Source organism: Cheilinus undulatus, linkage group 14 (assembly GCF_018320785.1).
Source record: "Cheilinus undulatus linkage group 14, ASM1832078v1, whole genome shotgun sequence".
NCBI classification, from domain to species: Eukaryota; Metazoa; Chordata; class Actinopteri; order Labriformes; family Labridae; genus Cheilinus; species Cheilinus undulatus.
In genome coordinates, this window is record NC_054878.1 from 34,317,233 (window position 1) to 34,337,093 (window position 19,861).

Here is a 19,861-nt window from a genome sequence, read left to right on the forward strand (position 1 = left end):
TACTGGTACCTGCATATTGAAAAATATTGGAAAAAGGGTACAATATAATCAAATTTATGCGTACTGAGTTGTAAGAAAATACACTGAAACAGATGTTATTGCAACTGAAGTGATTTTATGTTCAAGTGACGTGCTCACAGTTGGTAGAGTCCAATGTCCTCTGCCTGCACGGTGACGAACTGAAGGCCACGGCTTGGAATAAACAGGAGGTAATTTTACACATGCTTTTATATTATGTCTCTTAGTTTTTGGTCCCCTGATTCAAAACATAATGTGTTTGCCAAATATTGATTGTTACTTGAAAATAAACCTCTCACAACGGAAACTTGACACCTATTACTAATGCTAACAAGCTAGCTGTTGAGCTAGCTAGTACAAACAGCTTGTGCTGCAAGGTGTGTAAAAAATCCTGTTTATTTTATCAATTACATTCATCTATTTGGTGGGTATAGCTGTAATTATTGTGTAAAGGAGACTTTCAGTACATCTCTGAACTGTTGCACTGTTGCTTTAGTAGCATTAGATAATAAATTAATGCGGAAAGTAAACCCTGATCCATCTGAGGCTGACAGAATGCAAATCTCTGCCCTATAAATGTTTAAAACAACGAATGAAAAGTCTAAAGGGGAGTATTTCATAGTATTTTTATTCAAGGGGTACAGAGTTTGATGTCTAGTCGACGTAGAAGTGCCCCTCAAAGGCTAAAACAAAGCTGTCTTCAGTTATGAGTAGTTCTGTGTTATTTTGGATGGCATATCTTATCAAATATTCTGAATTTGAGCATTAACCTTAGTGTTAGCCTAGCTGTATGGAGACTGACTATGTAAATGGTTCCCCTGGCTTGTCATGTGAGTTTCATATCAATTCTTAAAAGCAGTGGTTTTAATCTGTTCCAACATCAGCACCCACTACCAACTCCTTACTGAGCAATCAGGACCCAAGTTTCTATTTATTTTCAAACTAGAGTCACTTAATGAATATAGTGTTTTTTGTACCACAGACAGTACAAAATGTGACTAAACAAAGATTGAACAAAATTCCCCGAAGTTTCTGGTTACCCCAAAGTCTCCAGGAGAGTTTCCAAGAATGAATTCCCTAATGTTTCCAACAACAATTCCTTAAATATTCCTGGAAAAGACCGCTGAAAGTCTCCATGAAATATCGGGTTGGGTGTTGTTTGGGTTTCTATTAGATACCAGTGCTAAATCGATAAGTTGTATACGGTGCCACTGTCCTTACAGTGCCTGAATCGATACTTGTGAGAGAAAAAAGGTGTCTTGAAAGTCAGTGGGAGAATAAAAGTTGTTAGGGTATCTTAAATGATTGCAGAAATATCTTTGTAAGATGCCAGTGGAACATGGGATAAGAAAAGAAAACTGGTGCAAATTAACACGTAAATTACATAAATACCATGGCATATTTCATGCCTTTCATTTATGATCAAAAGGGGTCACATTAGGGTTGCCGGAAATTAAGCTCTGTGTTAATTTGGTCCAGCAGGTATCAAATATTGGTACCTGTACCAGATTTCCATACGCATACCTAATGAAAAATCCTAATAATTACTGTTGAAAATTTCTTGTAGAATCTCTTTACATTTATAGGAAGGTCCCAGGGAATATTCCCTAACATTCCTGTGAAATTGTTTGAGAAAACTCCCAAAAATTGAGGGGAAATTACTTTGATTTTCCTGAAAAGGTTAACAAGGAAAATTCCTGAAAGATTTCAGGCTAATTTAGAAGAAAATTACTGAATAATACAGAAAAAAAATCTGTCAAGTGCTTTTTTATTCCTTTCTACTATCAAAAACTCAAACTACAGAAAAAAACAATAACATTTTGACGTATTTTTTTCCAAGCACACATTCACAACCTGCTGGAAATAGCCCAACAACCTGCTTTTGGGTTCCAACTCACCAGTTGAGAACCACTGCTTTAATGTATACAGATGATGCACTATTCTTGAAGGATATCAAAGTTTTAGATAGTACAACAGGTTTCTTAGAAGAGGAAATGCATGTAAACTCTCGTACACTTTTTACACAAGACAACATAGGCAATATTTTTGTCAATGGATGTGTGCTGTATAGACAGTATGAAGGGGTTTTCAGGGTAACCTGAATGATTCCATTGTTTTTACCTTGGCAGAACCCAATATGAAAGAGTCAGTCCCTCTACCTAACAGCAAATACATCTGTGTGTAACACAACTGCTACAGAGGTAATGCAACAATCTCTTTGTCCCTGCAGGAACCATGGTAAACTTTGTAGCATTCGCCCGGGCACATTGGGTGAATGTTTTGATACCAGTTGGCTTTCTGCTTGGGATGTATTTTGACAGACAACAGGACCAGAAGCTGACAGCTTTCAGGAACAAAAGCGCTCTGTACAGCAGGTATGAATTTTCCTCAGGATTCATAAACTATCTAAACAAAACCATTTTAAACCCATATCTTCATAAAAAGGATTGCCACACTTACCAAGTTAATCCAGAGAATATGAGAAATTTTACTGTTTCACACCAACTTAACCATAGTTTGATCAAAGACTTAATAACACCCTATCTGATAATCTGCAAGTTTTTGTCTTATTGATCACACACAAATAGGGATGCATGATATTATCAGTATCATATCTGTATCGGCAGCTTAAAAAAATGAATTGCAGATATCGCTACTTACGAAAATTTCTGCTGATATAGGCTTTAAAAGTCTGCCTATATCGGCTGTAATAGTGAGTTAGTGGAGTTTAAGGCTGGACCAATAGACCTACAGCAGCTGAAGTCTTTTTCTTTACTCATTCATTCCTTAAACTTTGAATTGTTTTTATAGGGCTGTGAGTTGTTCATCTCCAATCTTTAAATTGTGTTTTATGGATGGACTGCAGTTTTGGGTATGAACTACACTTAAATATCAGTGTTGGCAAAAATTTTTTTGTAAATATCAGCTATCGGCAAATATCCAATATCATGCATTCCTCCCAAAAAAAGCAACACATAGCTGAAAAAAAAAATCTCAACTTTCAGAGCTTATACTCACTTCTGCAACTTTTTCACTGAATCAAAAGAATGAATTGAATATTACACATAACCAGTTAAATGATCAAAGTAGTAAATCGTCATATTTAAAGGGCTATAACTACTTTATATCTAGATGTTAAACATTTAATTTAAATTTATCAGAAATATTTTTTTCTCTTCATGCATTGTTGCAGCTGTAGCTGAATGGTTTAAGCAAAACATAATATTTGACATGCTCAGCTGTCACCACATTTAAATTGTAACTCAGTTTTAGTAATGAAAATATTTTATGAAGACGCTAGTGTCAGTTTAGTACCAAAACTCCTGTTTTAGATTATACTTTTGTCTTTTCTGTGTGCTGCATCTAACTATTAACATTGAAAGTGACAGAAAGCACTAGCAGTGTTGCTCTGAGTTGTAACCTAAGCTTAAGAAACGTTTGACTTTTGTCTTCCTTAGGGAACTGAAGCCTGGCGAGGAGGTGACCTGGAAGTAGACTGGTCCTATCCAAAGTGTGTCCTGTCATCTGTGGTGTAAATGACCAATGGATGTCCCTCAAATCAGTAAATTTAAGAAGACCTCTATATTTCTGTTAATGAGTTGTATCAACCAGTAATAAACATGCAATTTGTCATTAAAAGTATTGGCATCTGTTTGATATCTTTGCACAACATACAACAGGATTTTTCATTAAAAAATGTTTATTTGATGCTTTAACCTGCAGGTTTTTTAAACAGGTCATTTGACAGTAGAGCAAAAGAAGACTACATGGAACAAGACATGTTTTGCATTTAGCATCATATGTTGTTCAGAGGCAATTTGAATCTGTTCATGCAGTCAGCATGACTAAAGAGTCTGTGGTCACTACAGAGCCTCTGCTGTGTGGATAATCCCCCTTTCAAAAAGCAGCTCAGCCAAAGAGATCTGGAGGGAAAAAACATAAGAGGAAGAACTTAAACCTTTAAAACAGATGCTCAAATAATAATCATTGAGTATAAATATTTCTACAACTGGATTTATTTTGAGCATGCCTTGTACCAAAAAGAGTCCCAAAAATGAAAGCCTTCATGAACTAAAAAATTATAAAAAGAATTAATACAATGTCTGAATTAACAGTATCTCATCTCATCTTGACTTGTATGCACTGTAAACGGCCTACCCTGTCTTCTGCAGAATCACACGGGAAACTTCCTACAGTCACAAATTTGGGATATGAATGGATCAGAAACTCCACGGCATCCGTGTGCTGGAAGAAAAACAAAATAGGCTGTGAGAAAATTCTTTAGAGAATTACATACAACCCATATAATTACAATATATCTTCCATGTTCTGTACCTCTGCTTTTATTTCAAAACTCTTGGGCTCCTCTTTGTGGTAAACTCTGGAGTTGTCAGTTGTGTAGAAAAGATGAACAGCTTCTCCATCGCTGCATAACCTGGGAGAGCAGAGAGCAAATAATCCAAATTACGCAACAGTTTTGCTTTCAATTATCACTGATGCAGCCATTTTCCAGTTATCAGATATGCCTTAAAAATATGGTTTACCTGGCACATCCAGCACGTAAAAGTCTGACTCTGGTCTGGCTAGTGATTTGTGTTCCCACATCCTTAGCCTGCCCACGCTCCCACCTAGCAGGTGCTCCCAGCACACTGCTGGACAGCTCATCTGTGACAGAGCAAATAAATAAAAGGAGATAAGTATTTCAAAAGTATCTCCTCCTGAATCAAGAGTTCACTCTAAATGGAATGTAGTGATCAGACACCTGGAGTAAGCAAAGGTGGAAGACAGTCGTGCAAGAAGTCTCGAGCTTTCTGATCCACTGCAGCGTCAACAGGAGCGTAATTTGTTAGCTTCTTCATCAGAGTCTCAATGCGGGAGAAGAACTTATTCCTGCGTGGGTCATCCTGTGCACACAAGGATGGTTTTGGTCATGAGTGAACAGCTAAGGATGGAAATGACATTGAAATATAAAGTATCTGTACCTTGTCAGAGTTTTGGACTCCCATGTAAGTCAGGTAGTCCAGAGGTAAACCCTGTCTGAACTCCACATCCTCCTCCATGGCCACTTCTAACGCTGCTGGGACCAACTAATGAAAAGATGTTAGGAATGAATGCACATTTAGTTAACATTTGAGTATCACAACATTAAAACACTGTAGAATAGAATAACCCTTCTCATTGAAGGTAGATACAAACAATGCCAATGCTAAAATTGATATCACATGAGAGGGAGTGATGTGCTGGGTATCAGCACTACTGTCTTAAATGACAGACATTGTGTGACCATGGAACAGTGGCTGTGTTTATAAATTTGTAACTGTGAGACATTTTCCAGCACTTTATCTGCAATTACCTATGCACTTTAAAAAATTATTTGTTTTAATTTGTTTTTGTAATCTGTCTCTGAAATGTATTATTTTGTGGCATGTGCTGCTGACCCCTTGGCCACCTATTCTGTGATTTGCCATGCTCTTCCACTTTGTGGCTGAGTTGCTGTTGTTCCTGAATGCTTCCACTTTCTAATATCTTTTTTACAGTTGACTGGAATATCCAGCAGGGATGAAATTTCACAAGCTGTCTTATTGCAAAGGTGTCCTCCATCAGAGTGCCACACTTCACAAAGTCACTGAGCTCTTCAGAACGACTTATTTTTATCACAAAAGTTTTGCAGATGGAGACTGAATGGCTAGGTGTTTGATTTTTACACCTGTGTCAACAGGTCTGATTGAAACACCTCAATTCAATAATTTACAGGCATGACTAATTACTTTTGTCCATATAGTGTACATAACACATAAACATACATCAGTATACACAGAGGAAACTATCTCACACAGGTAAAAGAAAGGAGCACGGTCCTTCAATTCCAGCTATATATTCCTATAAAAGGGAAGCAGAGGCCTAGATATTGATATGATTCATCATATGTTCTTCTCTTTGTCTTTTACCCAGAAGTTCTCTGCTAAAATCTGCCATGCCCTGCTAGCACTAAAAAAAACTGTCTGCATTGTTTTTATTTAACCTTGCTGAACCCCCCTGTCATAGCTTTGGGCCCCACTTTAGGGATCACTGCAGTCCCTGACTTGACTGAGAACACCTGGCTTAGGCAGAGAGACACATATTGTGAAAAGTCCTGGTGATGTGGTTCTCTGTCAGCACTAATGGACTGCCATGTCCCATTGGAATATGGGACTGAAAATAACTGTTGTATACACAAGCATTATTAAGAGAATCTGTCTCCTCTATTTTGCAGGTAAATCCTGATTGTATTTCAGGCATCTTACCTTGGTGTGGTTTGGTTTGATGGATATTTAACACCTTTAACTGTCAGTGGAACAGGAATTGCGAATTTGTGATAATCCACATTCTGGATTTAGTGTAGACATTTATTGTGATGGTGTGGTACTGAATTTCCATCACTTACCTCCTTGGTTAAACTGCGTTCCTCCTCTATATGTTTTACAACTTAAGCTATCACTTCTCACACTAACTTTTCTTCTACTATCTGCTTATATTACAAAAAACTTGAGCTGCTGTAGCAGCAAATGCAATAAGCAGGGTCTCCTGTGCAAATATTTCTCCATAATGTAGATTTATTTTGCATCCTTTTACTCTCCATGAATCAAAAACAATAAAAAGGTAGAATTATTCTTTAACTTTGTTCCACTTTCTGGTTTCTGAATAGAGCTTTTACATCTATATGAAGGTTTAAAGAAAAAGCTGTCTCCAAACTTTATTGAATATAATACTCATGCATAGGCTCTTATATTTTAGACTCATTTTAAAGGAGATAAGATGTTGATGTGTTTTTTTGTGTTACACAGTATGCAGGTTATCAAATACTTGCACAGCAGGATTACTGTGAGTAAAAGATTTTATTCTTTTATAACCTAAAGCATTTTTTTTGTGCACCAATGTACTATTGTTGCTTTTAATTTCAGAGAAAATAACATGATAATTATACAGTGTAACCTCTTAGTAAGTGGCTCCAAGGTAAAGGGTATCATAAGGGAGGTGGCAGTTACACTCTATCTTTAATGCTTTTTCGATGAAAATGACTGACATATTCTACTGAACCCATGCTCTGGTGAGGCTTTTTGTTAAACATGTATGAGACCCAGAAGTGTATCACCTTCTGCAGCAGATCCCCCCAGCTGTTCTTCTGGTAAGAGGAGACGGTGATGTGGAGGGAGTGAGCATCTGGAAGGCAGTCGCCTTGGTGGATGAATCCACGGGGGAAGTAGAGGAGATCCCCGGCCTCCAGAACCACTTCTAGGATCGGCTTCCCAATCTCTGCCTGATCAAAGTTTGCTAAAGAAAGCAAACATTTCAGAGATATACTCCAACCAGGTCAAAAGAATGGGTTTTAATACAATAAAGAAACTATGAATACATTTTTACTTACGACTTGAAAGCACTGGCAGGACCTCATCTTCTGTCCTTTAAAGTCAGAAAAGAAAGAAAATTCACAGTTTTTTTCTTCATATCAATGTCTCAATAACTTGTTTTTATCCAATTAGCACTAAGAAGCATTTTTTAGTCTATCAAGAGTCACAAATGGGAAAATTCATAAAAAATATTGGGGGAAGAAAAGGGAAGAGCTTTGCCTGTTGGGCCATAAAGGTCAGCAAAAACATGGTTGATTGAAAGGTTAGGCTTTGACAATAATTCAGTTTTAACCTGATTACTAACCAGGCTTATCAGTGCAACAAATACGCATTTTATTTATTGTTGCTTCAGTGAAATTCAACCTGTTTAAAAAATGTAAACCTTTTCTCAAAACAGTATAAGCCTTTTATTTGGAGGTGGAAAAAGTACACAACTACTGGACTCAAGTAACTGAATAATTACTCTGGTAAAAAAGTTACTTAAGTAAAAGTACTGGTCTGTAAATCTACTCAAGTACAGTAAAAAGTATCAGGTAAAGTCAAGCCTCTATAATTTAAGTAAACAGCAAAATTGACAGTGTCAACTGAACTCATTTATAGTTAAATCTAGTACTTTAAAAGTGTCTGTATTGGTCCAGACTTCATATAGTTGAACTACTTTTGGAAGTTTTAAATATTTTCCAAAATGACAGAGCAGCATTCACTTTTAAAATCTATGGCATTGGGGTCTCCTGTGGCAAGAACAAAGCACAGAGTCAACCTCACAGCAAGGCAATTCATACTGGTGAGGAATACACACTATGCATCCTTAGGACAGTGGTTTTCCAACTCAGGGCCCACTTTTAAGTTTAAAAAATTTTTGCGGCCCACCTCCAACCCCATAAATTGGGGCCATATAATATGTTCTCAGAGAACTTTCTTTAAATTTAAGATTGAAATAAAAGGTTAAGGCTGAATGACTGAACTGAATACAGGAGAAACATGTTGGAAGCTTCACAGTCGCTAACACAGCATCTGTAACATGTTGCAACACCTTCAGTATTACAGTTTTCAAGGAGCTGTCCACACAATAAACTCTAGATAACAACAAAAGTTCCTATCTCTCATTTGCTTGACACATGTCTAATGCTTGAAGGAAAAACAAAACAAAATAATGAAAAGAATATTTGAACGTTTTCAGTATCCTTTTAAACATAACTGAGGTTTAACATTTAAAACACTATTCTGTTATATATATATATATCTATATATACATATAGATATATATATATATATATATATATATATCTATATGTATATATATATATATATATAATTATCCCCCCCCAAAAAAATCATACTATTTTGGAAATGATTTGGTGGCCCACTTGCAATATCTTCAGGGCCCACCAGGGGGCCGTGGCCCACAGGTTGATAATCACTGGCGGGAATTCACTCAGTAGATAACTTCACTCACGATGCAAATGTCTCACATCAAAAACAATAATCCAATAGAAACATGACCAGAAAGGACCCCAGCAGGGATCACTGTGCAGCAAACAACATCCAAACACAACGAAACACTCTACCCAAGAACATGATTGGGAATTCCACCCACACATCCCCCCAGTGGGCGGAGCTTAGATCAACTGTCTTTTTACCAACACTGGTGTATTTATGCTGCCATAATATTTATGCAGGACACTTTCACTCAGAGTTAAAATGACACTTTGGGAGTTAAAATCCGCTCCGTCATACTTTTTTACTTTTACATGAGTAAAAATATAGGCCAGTACTTTTTCCTTGAGTGCATACAGTAGTCGTGTACTTTTTCCACCTCTCTCCATACACATGCAGTGAAATTTACAAAAACATCCTGGGAGGGCTAATTCACTGGATCGTTCCCAGGCCCAGCCACTCTGTGAGCAGACCTGCATGTTTACTCATTAACGGCAAAGCCCTCCCAACCTAAAACCCTGCAGTATCTTACAAGAAATAACAAAAATAAAAAAGTAATATAATGTAAAAAAAAAAAAAAAAGAATGAACTCTTTATGCTTACATTTTTTTTAACTGCTGAAGATTAATGCCCATTATTTGAAGTGTCGTCAAAAAATGAACTTCGTATCTATTCTTTAATATATACAATTTTGCAAAAAAATGTGTGCGATTTAACTTGGTGCTTTACTGCAGCTTACCTGGGGTAGTACACTCTCCAGTGTTTTTTTCCCTCCAGCTGAACCACAAATGCCTCAATGTCGTCATAATGAGGAGCAAAGCCTTGTGTTCCAGGTGGTGTCAGATATCTGGATAAAGGAAAACAAACAGCTGAGATGAGCAGGGGATCCCCAAGATTGTCCAAGATAAATTCAATGCTTTTAAAGACTGTTTTAAAGACCACTCAAAATTAAATCTTATTCAATGCCACAACAATACTGGCAAAGGTAGGGGGCATACTAAGGAAAATTTCTAATGAATTAAAAAGAAATGACACAAATGAATCTTTGCAAAAAATGTACTTACAGGTCCAAAATGCTAGCACTATGTCCTCAAAAGTGCTGGCAGCATAACTTAGTTTCAAATAATGAGCAAAAATGATAAACAGCTTTATCAGCATATTCCAACTGCAGTAAATCTAGCTGCTGTGCCATGCTGTGATGCTTGTTCTCCCCCTTTCTTTGCAGACTCATCAGTGAGACCACACAGACACTCAGACGGCTGATGTGAGAGCTTCAGTCATTTCAAGAAAAAAGGAACCCAATTACCCCACGTCTGTCCCTGCAGACTGCCTTAAAAACTCTTAGTTAACTGTATCCAAACTCACATGTTGGCCCCTGCCATGCTGCCAAACTGCTCCTGAAGGATGGAGAGCACGCTCCACACAGTGGAGGAGAAAGCCTGAGGGTTGAGCATGCGGAGCGAGCAGCCACTCTGCGAAACGGGAGATTCAATGATGATGATGATTACTAATCAGCAATGAGTGCAGATGGTGCACTTATCGCTAAACGCCTTCTAGCTTGCAACACAGGCATCTACTGCTAACTGCTTTTTAATGAAGGTGCTGCTGAAAGTTTGGAAATGAGAAGAAACTTTAACAACGCTGTTAGAAAAAAAAAGCTGGTACAGCTAAAGTACTGCAAACTTATAAGGAATGATGCAGCTTCCATACTAATGCAGAGTCACAGTGACGCTGAGTTTGAAATGATTACATGACGTATACATATCTTGGGGCCTGACCTCATAGAAATCCCACACAGTGAAAGGCAGAGCTCTTCCTGGAGGACTGTGCGTCTCTCTTTTGCCATTTGTGTAGCTTGTCACATCCAGGTTCACTCCATACTGGACATCCTCCTTCCATTAGACAACAGAGACGTATAGTTAAAGAAAACAAAAGACAACATCTTAATGTTAATGACTGAGGAGAAAACTGGAGCAAAAAATACACAGAAAAGTACAAATATGTCAAACATAAAATAGGATAAAAACACTTATTTTCTAACCAATTCTCCCCAATTTATAAGGACCATTCATTAAAATGGGGTCTGTAGACACACATCCAAAGCTTTGTTTGGACTTTGTGTAGTAAATGAGACCTGCTTTCAATTGAAAGCAGCTGGGAAAGCATTGTAGCAGCTTTATTTGTTTTGATGTACAACACTGATAACTTTACCTGTCTCAATATGCGATCAAACTCTGCTGTGGAGAACAGTCCTTTGTAGTAATGTGGATTCTTACGCTGCACGAGAATGGGCTTCTTCTCCCATGTTTCCCTTAAAAAGGAGGAAAAATATTAGCTAATAAATGATGAAAGATAGAACTAAACCTCTATCATTATAAGTTTTCAATATGTATCATTTTAGACTTTAAAAATGTTTTGATCCACAATGTGACCCCAAAGTTTGATGTCTTACAGTCTACAAAAATATATACATTTTTCCCTATATAAATCTTAATTATTTATCTATTGGAGATTAGGCATATCACAGTATGAAACTCTTAAAGATAAGCCTATATTTTTAGGACAGTTACAGAAACCTGCCCCACAGTCAGTGTACATCCTCTTATAATCAATTTACAATACTGTCACTGAAAGATTCCCCTGTGTAAGGAAATGTTATTATACAGTACTCTGTAGAACTTTTAGTCTTGAGGGCGCCATTGGGTGGTAAAGAAGATTGACACAACCCCCGCCGTGCTCTGGATATCCTTGCAATAACCAGTGGCATGAGAAAATAATACACTGAAAAATAACAAGCATCCACACCTTAACAGCGAAGTAATGGTTGGATGTGGTGAGTAAGCTCAGCCTAGAGGCAGTGCTTCCCAAAGTGTGGTTCGGGGCCAACTTGTAGGCCCCAGAGAGGTAATTTATCATTTCTTTTTTGTCTGATGTTTACATCCAGTTAATGGGTTAAACTAGTGTTGGATTAATTGGTGACACTTTGTTGAGCACTTGCTTCCCAATTTTAAGAATTTATTAGTGTCTTTGGAGACACTAATGCTACTAGGAAAGAGTTTGCTGTGCCACAAAATACATCTACAGAGATGAATATTAGAAAGTAAATTTAAGTGACTTTGCAGATGCCTGATTAGGACCAAAAATGCATGGCAGTGGCTCCTTAATTGTACTCTGTGACCCCAAAAAGACTTCTAATATATCTGAAAGCAAAGCATAAGTATTGATATTTGTTATTCATTAAATAAGAATATAATAGATAAAGGTTAAATACTTGAGTCTCGTATTATGGATGTACAAGGGTTTTTGGTTGGCCCCAGAAAATGTTCAGGTCTCAACATGGGCTGCAGCATACTGAAGTTTGGGAAAAGCTGGCCTAGGGCACTGTCAGGCAGGTAGTAGGGTTGCCACGAGTCTTTGGCCGTGCTGTGGATGCTCAAGTGCCCAAAACCCACCAGCAGTCTCTAGTTGTTTTACCAGAGCTGAAAAGGCCCAGACAAAAGAGATGTCCTCGAGTTCAACCTTGGTTGCCCAGCTACACACATGTCAAGCTTGACTAGGTAATTAGGGCCCATTCAAATAGTGTTACTAAAACATGCATGCAAATTACTAAATAGTGCATCTGTTTCACACAATGTGCATGCAACAGGTGCACAAAATACAAAGTGTGCATGTTTAGAGAAATAAATAAATGAAACCATCTTTATGTCCCCTTTGGGGTTCTGCAGAACGAAAGGTTGGACTTCACAGGTTTTCATTTAAAGTAAATCAATTATTATCTATCCTTTACTTTTGTGTGGAAAATGTTCTGTTTGGTAACGCAGAAACATAACAAATCCCTACAAATGTTTTAGCTATTACACGGATATGTTGTGTGAGGTAGATAATTGCTCTTGTCTTAGTGGGACATTTCTGTCATGTGTGGGATTATAACATTTGAAGAAGCTGCAGAACTGCATAATGTTCGTGGGCTGTTATGCATTGGTGGGCGTTACAGTCCCTACTTACAGAATTCAGTTCATAAATGAATATTTGAGTGTAATCATGATTGAATGTATCTGCATTTTAAGTTATTTGGGGCATAAACTGAACTGAACTGAAGGATAAATACATTTCGAAAAGACATGAGGCAAATTTACAAATTTGAAAACAGCACAGAGATCCCACTTATCCTTACTTAAAGAAGGTCTTTGCAGGGATAGGACTGATGAGCCACTGAAACAGCTTGCTCGCTCTCTCTCTGCTGTTGTTTATTTTTGAAAGGTCAGCAAGAACCTCCTCCAGGGCTTCACCATCTCCATTTACACACTCCTCCTCATCCTCCTGCAACTGACACATCATATAACTCATCAGAAGATATTCATGTAAGACTTTCAGGGTTAAAACAATGGTGTCTTTGAGATTTCATCACTTTCATAAAAACCTACAGCACCTACCTCTGCTATATCCTCACAGCTCTCCTCTCTTTGAACTGTCTTCTGGAGCTTCTTTCGCTTTTTCTTCACTTCAGGCTTTACCTGAGGTTTGTTTACCTTGCTCACACCATTCTCCTTCTTCTTTTTCTTCTTTACTGACACCTGAAAAAACACACATTCAATTGTACCGCTAAACACAGTTAAACTAAAAGTTAGACTTGATGAATAAGGAGTTAATGATCACATTATTGTTTGTCACTGACTCGATATCTGGGGAATGTGCTAGTTTGTGCACTGTTCCTCCTCCTGCTGCTCTTACAGACACGACTTTTCATAAAATAAAGCAACAAATTTTTAACAGATATTTATCACATCACCTTACTGACTTTACCTGCAGGGAAGGCTTCTTAGCAGGAGGAGGCGCCTCTACAGAAAGAGTTTGATACAAAGCAAAAGCTGACATGTGTTTTCTCTCCATTTTCCTGCTGCTACGTCATCACCATGCGTCCGCTGAACACTCTTCTTCACGACGCTTTGTGCGAATGTTTATGCGCTAAGTGACTCGCTACTGCCACCTACGGAGCTGTAGTACAAGTAACAACCAAGAAAGGAACAAAACAAACTTGTTTTCATAATAACTCAACAAAAAGTAATGTGGAAGACACCTTTTTGGGAGGGAAAGTGAACGCAAACAAACTTAAAAGATGTAATAATTGTATATGTCTTATTTTCTTGCTAAAACAATACTCAGTCACATCTAGACCTTCTACTTTTGATAAAAACAGAAATACTATTTGGCAATTTAATGTATTTGTGAAGTAAACGAACTCTGGGCAATAACAGAACAATGGTGGGTGAAAAAGAGGAAGTGCTGCGATGGTTTCTGTGGGACTATGATTAGCAGATATCTTTTCTTTGCTGGTGTTGATACACTTTTTGTAATAAATTTTGTAGAGCTAGTTAAATGAACAGGGGTCAAATTGATGCATACATTTACACATAAAATAAATACTAATTAATTAGGAAACTGTAGAAAGTGAAATTGCATGTATATGTGTTTACGTGAATATTGTTCACATGCTCAACAAAAAAGCTATTTCTATAAGGAACACATGTATAGTCACTTCAATAGTTCCAAAGAAATGACCTTTTTCTGCCACTTTAAAGCCTTAAATCTAAAGATACTATTAACCAGGGGGTACTGAGGTTTATAACTAACCTGAAGTCCTTAACTCATAATTGTCTCCTGTATGATTGTACTGGGTGGCCCTCATTAGCTGCTTGTAGACAAATCATTGTAATATCCTTATTTATGAGGCGATATTAAACCTGCTCCCATAGTACTTGTGGGATTTTATTTTTGTGAAAAGTTCTTGAAGCTACAGTCTTTGCTCTGTGACGAAGTCACAAGACTTATTTTTGCTATCTGTCCCCAAAGTCATGACATGGGAAAATGAATTCTGGACAATATACTCCTGCAGCTTGGAATCTACTGCAGGAAAATGTATGTCTTAGGGACTTGGTCTCTTTAAATTGTTTAAAAAGTAGATTAAAGGTGTTGGAGGAAGATGCATCATGTTGTAGATGTTTTGATTGATGACTTCCTGTTCTGTGACTCAGGAGTTGGTTGGTCGGTTTGTAGTGTTTTTTTTATTAATGTTTCATGTCTTTTGCTTTTAAATGTGCTGCTGCCTGTATCGGCCAGGATTAAAGAGATTTTTAATCTCAATGAGGTTTGCCTGGTTAAATCAATTAAACTAAATTATTCAATAACAGACAATGCTTTAAAGATGATAAAGCCTCTAAGAAGCTGGAATAAAGTTCTAGGTTACTGTAACCTCAGAATATGGAGTGTCATATTGACTTTTGGATCCAATAATCTGATCAGTTCACCAGCAAATTCAAGTTCAGGTTTGTGCCAAATGTGACAGAAATCTTTTAATGCATTATTTAAGCATTGTGCACGCAAAAGGTCCAGTGACCTTAACCTTTGATCTCTGGCTCTGGTTGTCATTGGCACAGAGGAATAACAAGGTCTATAATTTTCACACTGTATCATTTATGCATGATACAATGAATAGTTTAATTACTATGATTTCAGAGCTGTGTCTGTTTTGATAATCTCCTATATAATATTTCAAAATGTAGAGGAGGAAAAGTATTCTGTATTTTAGAGAACAATATTATCACTATGGTACTGGTATTGGCAGATATTATCTCATAAAGGGATTTGGCAGCGTCAGCAGACATGAACATTTCTGCGGATATTTTCAATTGATGTTTCGGTTCTAAAATTCTGCTTTCGTCAGCTATAAATTTTTGCTGCACAAACAAATAAGTTAGTGGAGTTTTAGGGTGGACCAACAAATCCATGTCAGCTGAAGTATTCATCATCAAGCCTTACACTTTAAAGTGTGTTTAAAGGACTGAAATGCATTCATTTATTCATCCTCAAACTTTAAACTGTGTCTGTTAGGTCTGATCTACAAGTAAATATGCATATCAACATTGGTGTTGATAAAACAAGTTACTTTTCAAATATTGGCATATTGGATATGGACAAAAATCCAATATTGTGCCCCCCTACTTTATTTGGGTTTTCAACAAAGTTCTATAAAGTGTTTTCTGGTTGCAAAATTATTGTTTATGCTTTTGTTTTATTGAATTCTTTGAATTTGTTTTTGTTTTTTCTCCTTCTCTTTTTAAAAAAATGATGATTTGAAATCAAAGGGGCAATAATGCTCCATGAAGTGACACTGGGAGAACAAAGAAACATACCAAACGTGAAAATCCCGATAAAATTACTTTTATCATATTAGTCTTTCTGAAAAATTTAAGAAAAATCAAAAGGGAAAGCTATGTATCAGTAGGTAGGAGGTCCCCGACTGGGAGGTTTGGGGTTCAATCCCCAGCTCCTGCAACCACATGTCCGTGTGTCCTTCGGAAAGACACATAACCCCAGTTTGCTCCTACTGCTTCAGTGGTGTGTATGGATGGGACTGAATGAGATTAGCCAATACCAATTCTCCACAGCAACCTCTGCCATGAGTATAACTAGAAAATATACAAGCTTAAGTCCATCTACCATAAATACAAAATGTGTGCAACTGAAATCCAATCCAATTAAAACCAGGGTTGTCCCTTTAAATATTGATTTCTGAAAGCTTATTAAGTTACAAGATTGTGTTTGATATCTTTATATTTGCATGATCCTGGTTTAGTTAAATTTTTGTCCATCTAATGAATTCCACTTTTTTATTGATTATCATTTTCTGAAAATAAAACACTTATATGGGAATTATGTATTTTGAAGTCGGGAGAAATGCTGATAAGAAAATAACAATAACTGTTTATTCATTCATTCAACACAAGTTTAGAAATAGTGGATTAGGAGAAAATCATTTTTGTAACCGTGTCTTAATTTCCTCTGGAGCTGTTGGGAAAAATGATTTAAAGCCATTTTTACTGTATAAAATACATTTCTTTTGCGTCCTTCTTTAAACGCCAAAACTGGCCACTAGATGGAGCATTTTGACTTGATATTTGTATGTCTCAATGGCATAGTTAATCAACACCGTTTCCCACAGTGCTTTGCGGCATGCTGTCGGTGCTGTTTGTCCATCCGTCGCTCCAACAATGCAGCTTTTAATGGTGCTGTGAGCGGTGCGAACCGAAAACGCAGCCGCACCGCAGGCTTGTCCGTAGACTGTAGTCGTAGCAAATTCAACACTTCGAGATTTTTACGGTTTGACAAACCCGCCGGGCGACTGAGGCTTAGTTTTTTGGACATCCTGGACTCCTCTTCTGGGTGAGTAGCTATAGAAGCTAACATTGGTGTGCCTGTGTAGTGGAGAGCAAATGCATTTTGTTGTGACCACTGCTGCTGGCTAGCAGGCTAGCTAATTGGCCAGATGAGACATATGGCCCCTTGTGTGATTCCCCTGCAGTTCAGCTTTATTACAACATCTTTGAGGCTTCTTGTTCCTCGCTGTGTTTTAGTGGTGATTAATGACGAGTTTAAATGGAAAATGTTCGCAGTTTAGGAGGAGACTTTGTTGAGTTGTCCCCTATGGACGCTGCAAGTCGTGAGTATGTTTTGCTTTGATCTCTGCTGAAGCACACGTCAACCAAGCCGGTGTAGTCGTTGCTTTGCGGCGATGTTACTACAGTCATGATGGGATTTACAGGGTTGTAAAATAAAGGTAGAATTTCTAAAGGGATCTGGCTTTATGTGAGACCCCTCTTATGCTTGTCAAACCCATAACACCGCGAAACATGCCGCTATTGGTGAGTGTAGTGTAGAGTAGTATAGTGTAAATGTCACGTAAACTCCATTCAAAAAGCGGGGATTTGTAGCCCAACAGTGTAGTGGCAGGTGTTACGATGTAAAGAGTTACCATGTTAGATGGGGATTGGAAGCGTTTGTGGTTGTCGTAGTTTCAACAGTTGTGAGGACAGAAAATTGACCCCATAACTGCCTCATTGTTAAACTTTATATAAATGTCAATAACGGGTATTAAAGAAAAGATAAAAAAAAAAACTATCAAGGGGCATTTGTGAGGAAAAATTCTGTCAAGCATCATGGATATCAAATGGATACCATTTGATACCATCATGGATACCATTCCTCAAACCATGGGAATAAACAGAGGAAAAATTCAGAAACATTAGAAACAATTATAATGACAGCAAAATAAAATAAATAAATCATAGACAGTCACACAGTCACAGAGTTTTGCCTGTAGGTTTTGAATACACCTGAATATGCCAGTCTGTCCGTGTATCAGCTAGGAGAAATAGTTGTAGGATTCTTCCTTTAATCCACAGTCAGTTCCTTTGTTGTAGGTGAAATAACTGACTGTGGACTTTAGCTACATCTGTTTGAGCTACAACAGCCATAGATGCATTGGGCTGAAAGTCGCCAGATAGCATGGTCACTCCTTGAAGCAAACATATTGGCACAAGTATTTGTTCTAATTATGAAGAGCTTTATCAGACATACATCCACAATGTAGCCATAGTTTTAAGTGACTTGTGTACTATAACTGCTATTGCAGCTTTATGCTTAATTAACAACCCAGTTATAGAATAGTCTATGGATAATGAAAAAGTCCTTACACAAACACAACTTTTTGCACATAGACATGGAAGCCAGAGGTGGAAAGTAACTAATTACGTTTACTCAGATTACTGTAAATTAGTAGTTTTTTGCTGTACTTGTCATTTTTTGAGTACATTTCCAGGTCAGGTCAGGTATGGGAGTATGCCAGTTCGACATTTCACCGCCTCAACCTTGATCCTGTACTGCTCTGGCCTCCTGCTGGCCTTTCTCCACACCTGTGTCAGGCCCATGCCCCATTTCTCCAGGTATCCTCCCAGCTGCACCCTCCATGACGCATGCGGTTATCCCCAGCATCTGGAACAGCCCACCGGGTCCTGGGTGCCCAGTATGCTGGATCAGGCCTAGGAAAGCACGCCAGGTGCCAATAAAAGTGCAGCTGCTGTCCCTGTGTCAGGCAGCTGACCCCTCCCATCCCCAACATGAAGTACACGACTGTTGTACTGAAGTAAAAGAACAGTTTCTCTGGTTAAAATTGATTTAAGAAGAAGTAAGTTCTGAATTATTAATCTACTCAAGTAAGAGTGAAATGTATGTAATTGAGAGTTTACTCAAAGTAATGAGTACTGAGTAGCTAATATGGTGTTGTACGGTAAAATATGATCTTTCCTTATTGGCAAAAACAACGAGAATAGATCTCCAAACAGGCTGTTCAGGTAATGTCACACCTCTAGAATTAAGTCAAACATACAGCAAAATTGACAGTGTTAATTAAACTCCTATAGAGTTAAATCTAACACTTTAAAAGTGTCTATATTAGTCGACACTTCATATAGTTGAACTACACTTTTGAAACAAATATTTTATAATAGAGCTGCAGTAAATCTAGACAATCTGTAGCAGGGTAGGTCACCTGGTTAGAATAAAGCAGAGAGTCAAGAATTGTCCTATGCATTCCTTTCAGACAGCTAAAATCACAGGCGGGGACTCTAACTCGGTGAATACCTTCACTCATGGTGCAAATATGTCTCACATCAAAAACAACAATCCACCAGAAGCATGAGGAAAAGAACCCCAGCAGTCATCAGCTGTTTTTGGTTGTGATGTGGACTCATTCTCTCTATGTGCTGCTGTAAAGTCAACAGAGGTGTACAGAGGAGTCTACATGTACTCTGATTAAAACTTGATTAAGTACAAGTAAAATGACTGATTTCAAAATAAACTCAAAAAAGTACAAGTCCCCAAAAAAGCTACTCAGTTACAGTACTTTGAGTATATGTAATGAATTACTTTCCACCCCTGATAAAATGCAGCCAGAGTAAGTTAATGATTAGGTTTGTGTTTTTAAATGTTGCAAACTAATATTAGAATCAAATCTCAGTAGAACATGGTGCAATTCAACAGCAGCATGAACTACAGCTGCCTGAAGGTGCAGAAAATTGAATCAATACCTCGCTAAAGCACTTTACATTAGACAGTAATAAACATAGTGATGGTCTAGGGGTTCTATATCAGATAGACTGCAGTCTTTGTTGCTAGGGCCACTG

At 37.6% G+C, this 19,861-nt stretch overlaps 3 protein-coding genes across 4 annotated transcripts in view; 2 read left to right on the top strand and 1 right to left on the bottom strand.

Moving 5' to 3' along the window:
* The first annotated feature begins 52 nt into the window (after positions 1-52).
* Positions 53-3,657, top strand: LOC121521469 (NADH dehydrogenase [ubiquinone] 1 beta subcomplex subunit 1-like). The gene is made up of 3 exons (XM_041805483.1): positions 53-209; positions 2,249-2,393; positions 3,477-3,657. The coding sequence occupies exons 2-3, from the start codon at positions 2,254-2,256 to the stop codon at positions 3,511-3,513; spliced, it is 177 nt and encodes a 58-aa protein (XP_041661417.1). The 5' UTR covers positions 53-209; positions 2,249-2,253; the 3' UTR covers positions 3,514-3,657.
* Positions 3,658-3,700: 43 nt separating this feature from the next.
* On the bottom strand, positions 3,701-13,778 carry riox1 (ribosomal oxygenase 1). 2 transcript variants are annotated; one of them, XM_041805480.1, is made up of 15 exons: positions 13,647-13,778; positions 13,277-13,417; positions 13,018-13,169; positions 11,055-11,154; positions 10,622-10,735; positions 10,209-10,315; positions 9,583-9,690; positions 7,424-7,458; positions 7,151-7,329; positions 5,001-5,105; positions 4,781-4,922; positions 4,563-4,683; positions 4,354-4,453; positions 4,177-4,263; positions 3,701-3,941 (listed from the first exon to the last, which is right to left on the bottom strand). In XM_041805480.1, exons 1-15 carry the CDS (start codon positions 13,731-13,733, stop codon positions 3,882-3,884), a joined length of 1,638 nt encoding a protein of 545 aa, XP_041661414.1. In that variant the 5' UTR covers positions 13,734-13,778; the 3' UTR covers positions 3,701-3,881. The 2 variants fall into 2 exon arrangements, with proteins under 2 accessions (XP_041661414.1, XP_041661416.1); XM_041805482.1 differs by having other exon boundaries at positions 13,018-13,163; positions 13,647-13,770.
* Positions 13,779-16,884: 3,106 nt separating this feature from the next.
* The window catches only part of extl3 (exostosin-like glycosyltransferase 3), a 57,783-nt gene continuing 54,806 nt past the window's right edge, over positions 16,885-19,861 (top strand). The window contains exon 1 of the mRNA XM_041805450.1: positions 16,885-17,063. The gene's annotated coding sequence lies outside the window, so the exon portion shown is untranslated. The remainder of the gene's footprint in view (positions 17,064-19,861) is intronic.

What these genes read in the sequence shown, in the direction of transcription:
- LOC121521469 (XM_041805483.1), top strand. Translation starts at nt 2,254, where the DNA reads ATGGTAAACTTTGTAGCATTCGCCCGGGCACATTGGGTGAATGTTTTG. An exon ending in AAAAGCGCTCTGTACAGCAG is followed by an intron (nt 2,394 to 3,476) that starts GTATGAATTTTC and finishes TGTCTTCCTTAG; the next exon opens with GGAACTGAAGCCTGGCGAGG.
- riox1 (XM_041805480.1), bottom strand. Translation starts at nt 13,733, where the DNA reads ATGGAGAGAAAACACATGTCAGCTTTTGCTTTGTATCAAACTCTTTCT. An exon ending in GCTGTGAGGATATAGCAGAG is followed by an intron (nt 13,170 to 13,276) that starts GTAGGTGCTGTA and finishes ATGATGTGTCAG; the next exon opens with TTGCAGGAGGATGAGGAGGA. An exon ending in TGGAGAGTGTACTACCCCAG is followed by an intron (nt 7,459 to 9,582) that starts GTAAGCTGCAGT and finishes CTGACTTTAAAG; the next exon opens with GACAGAAGATGAGGTCCTGC.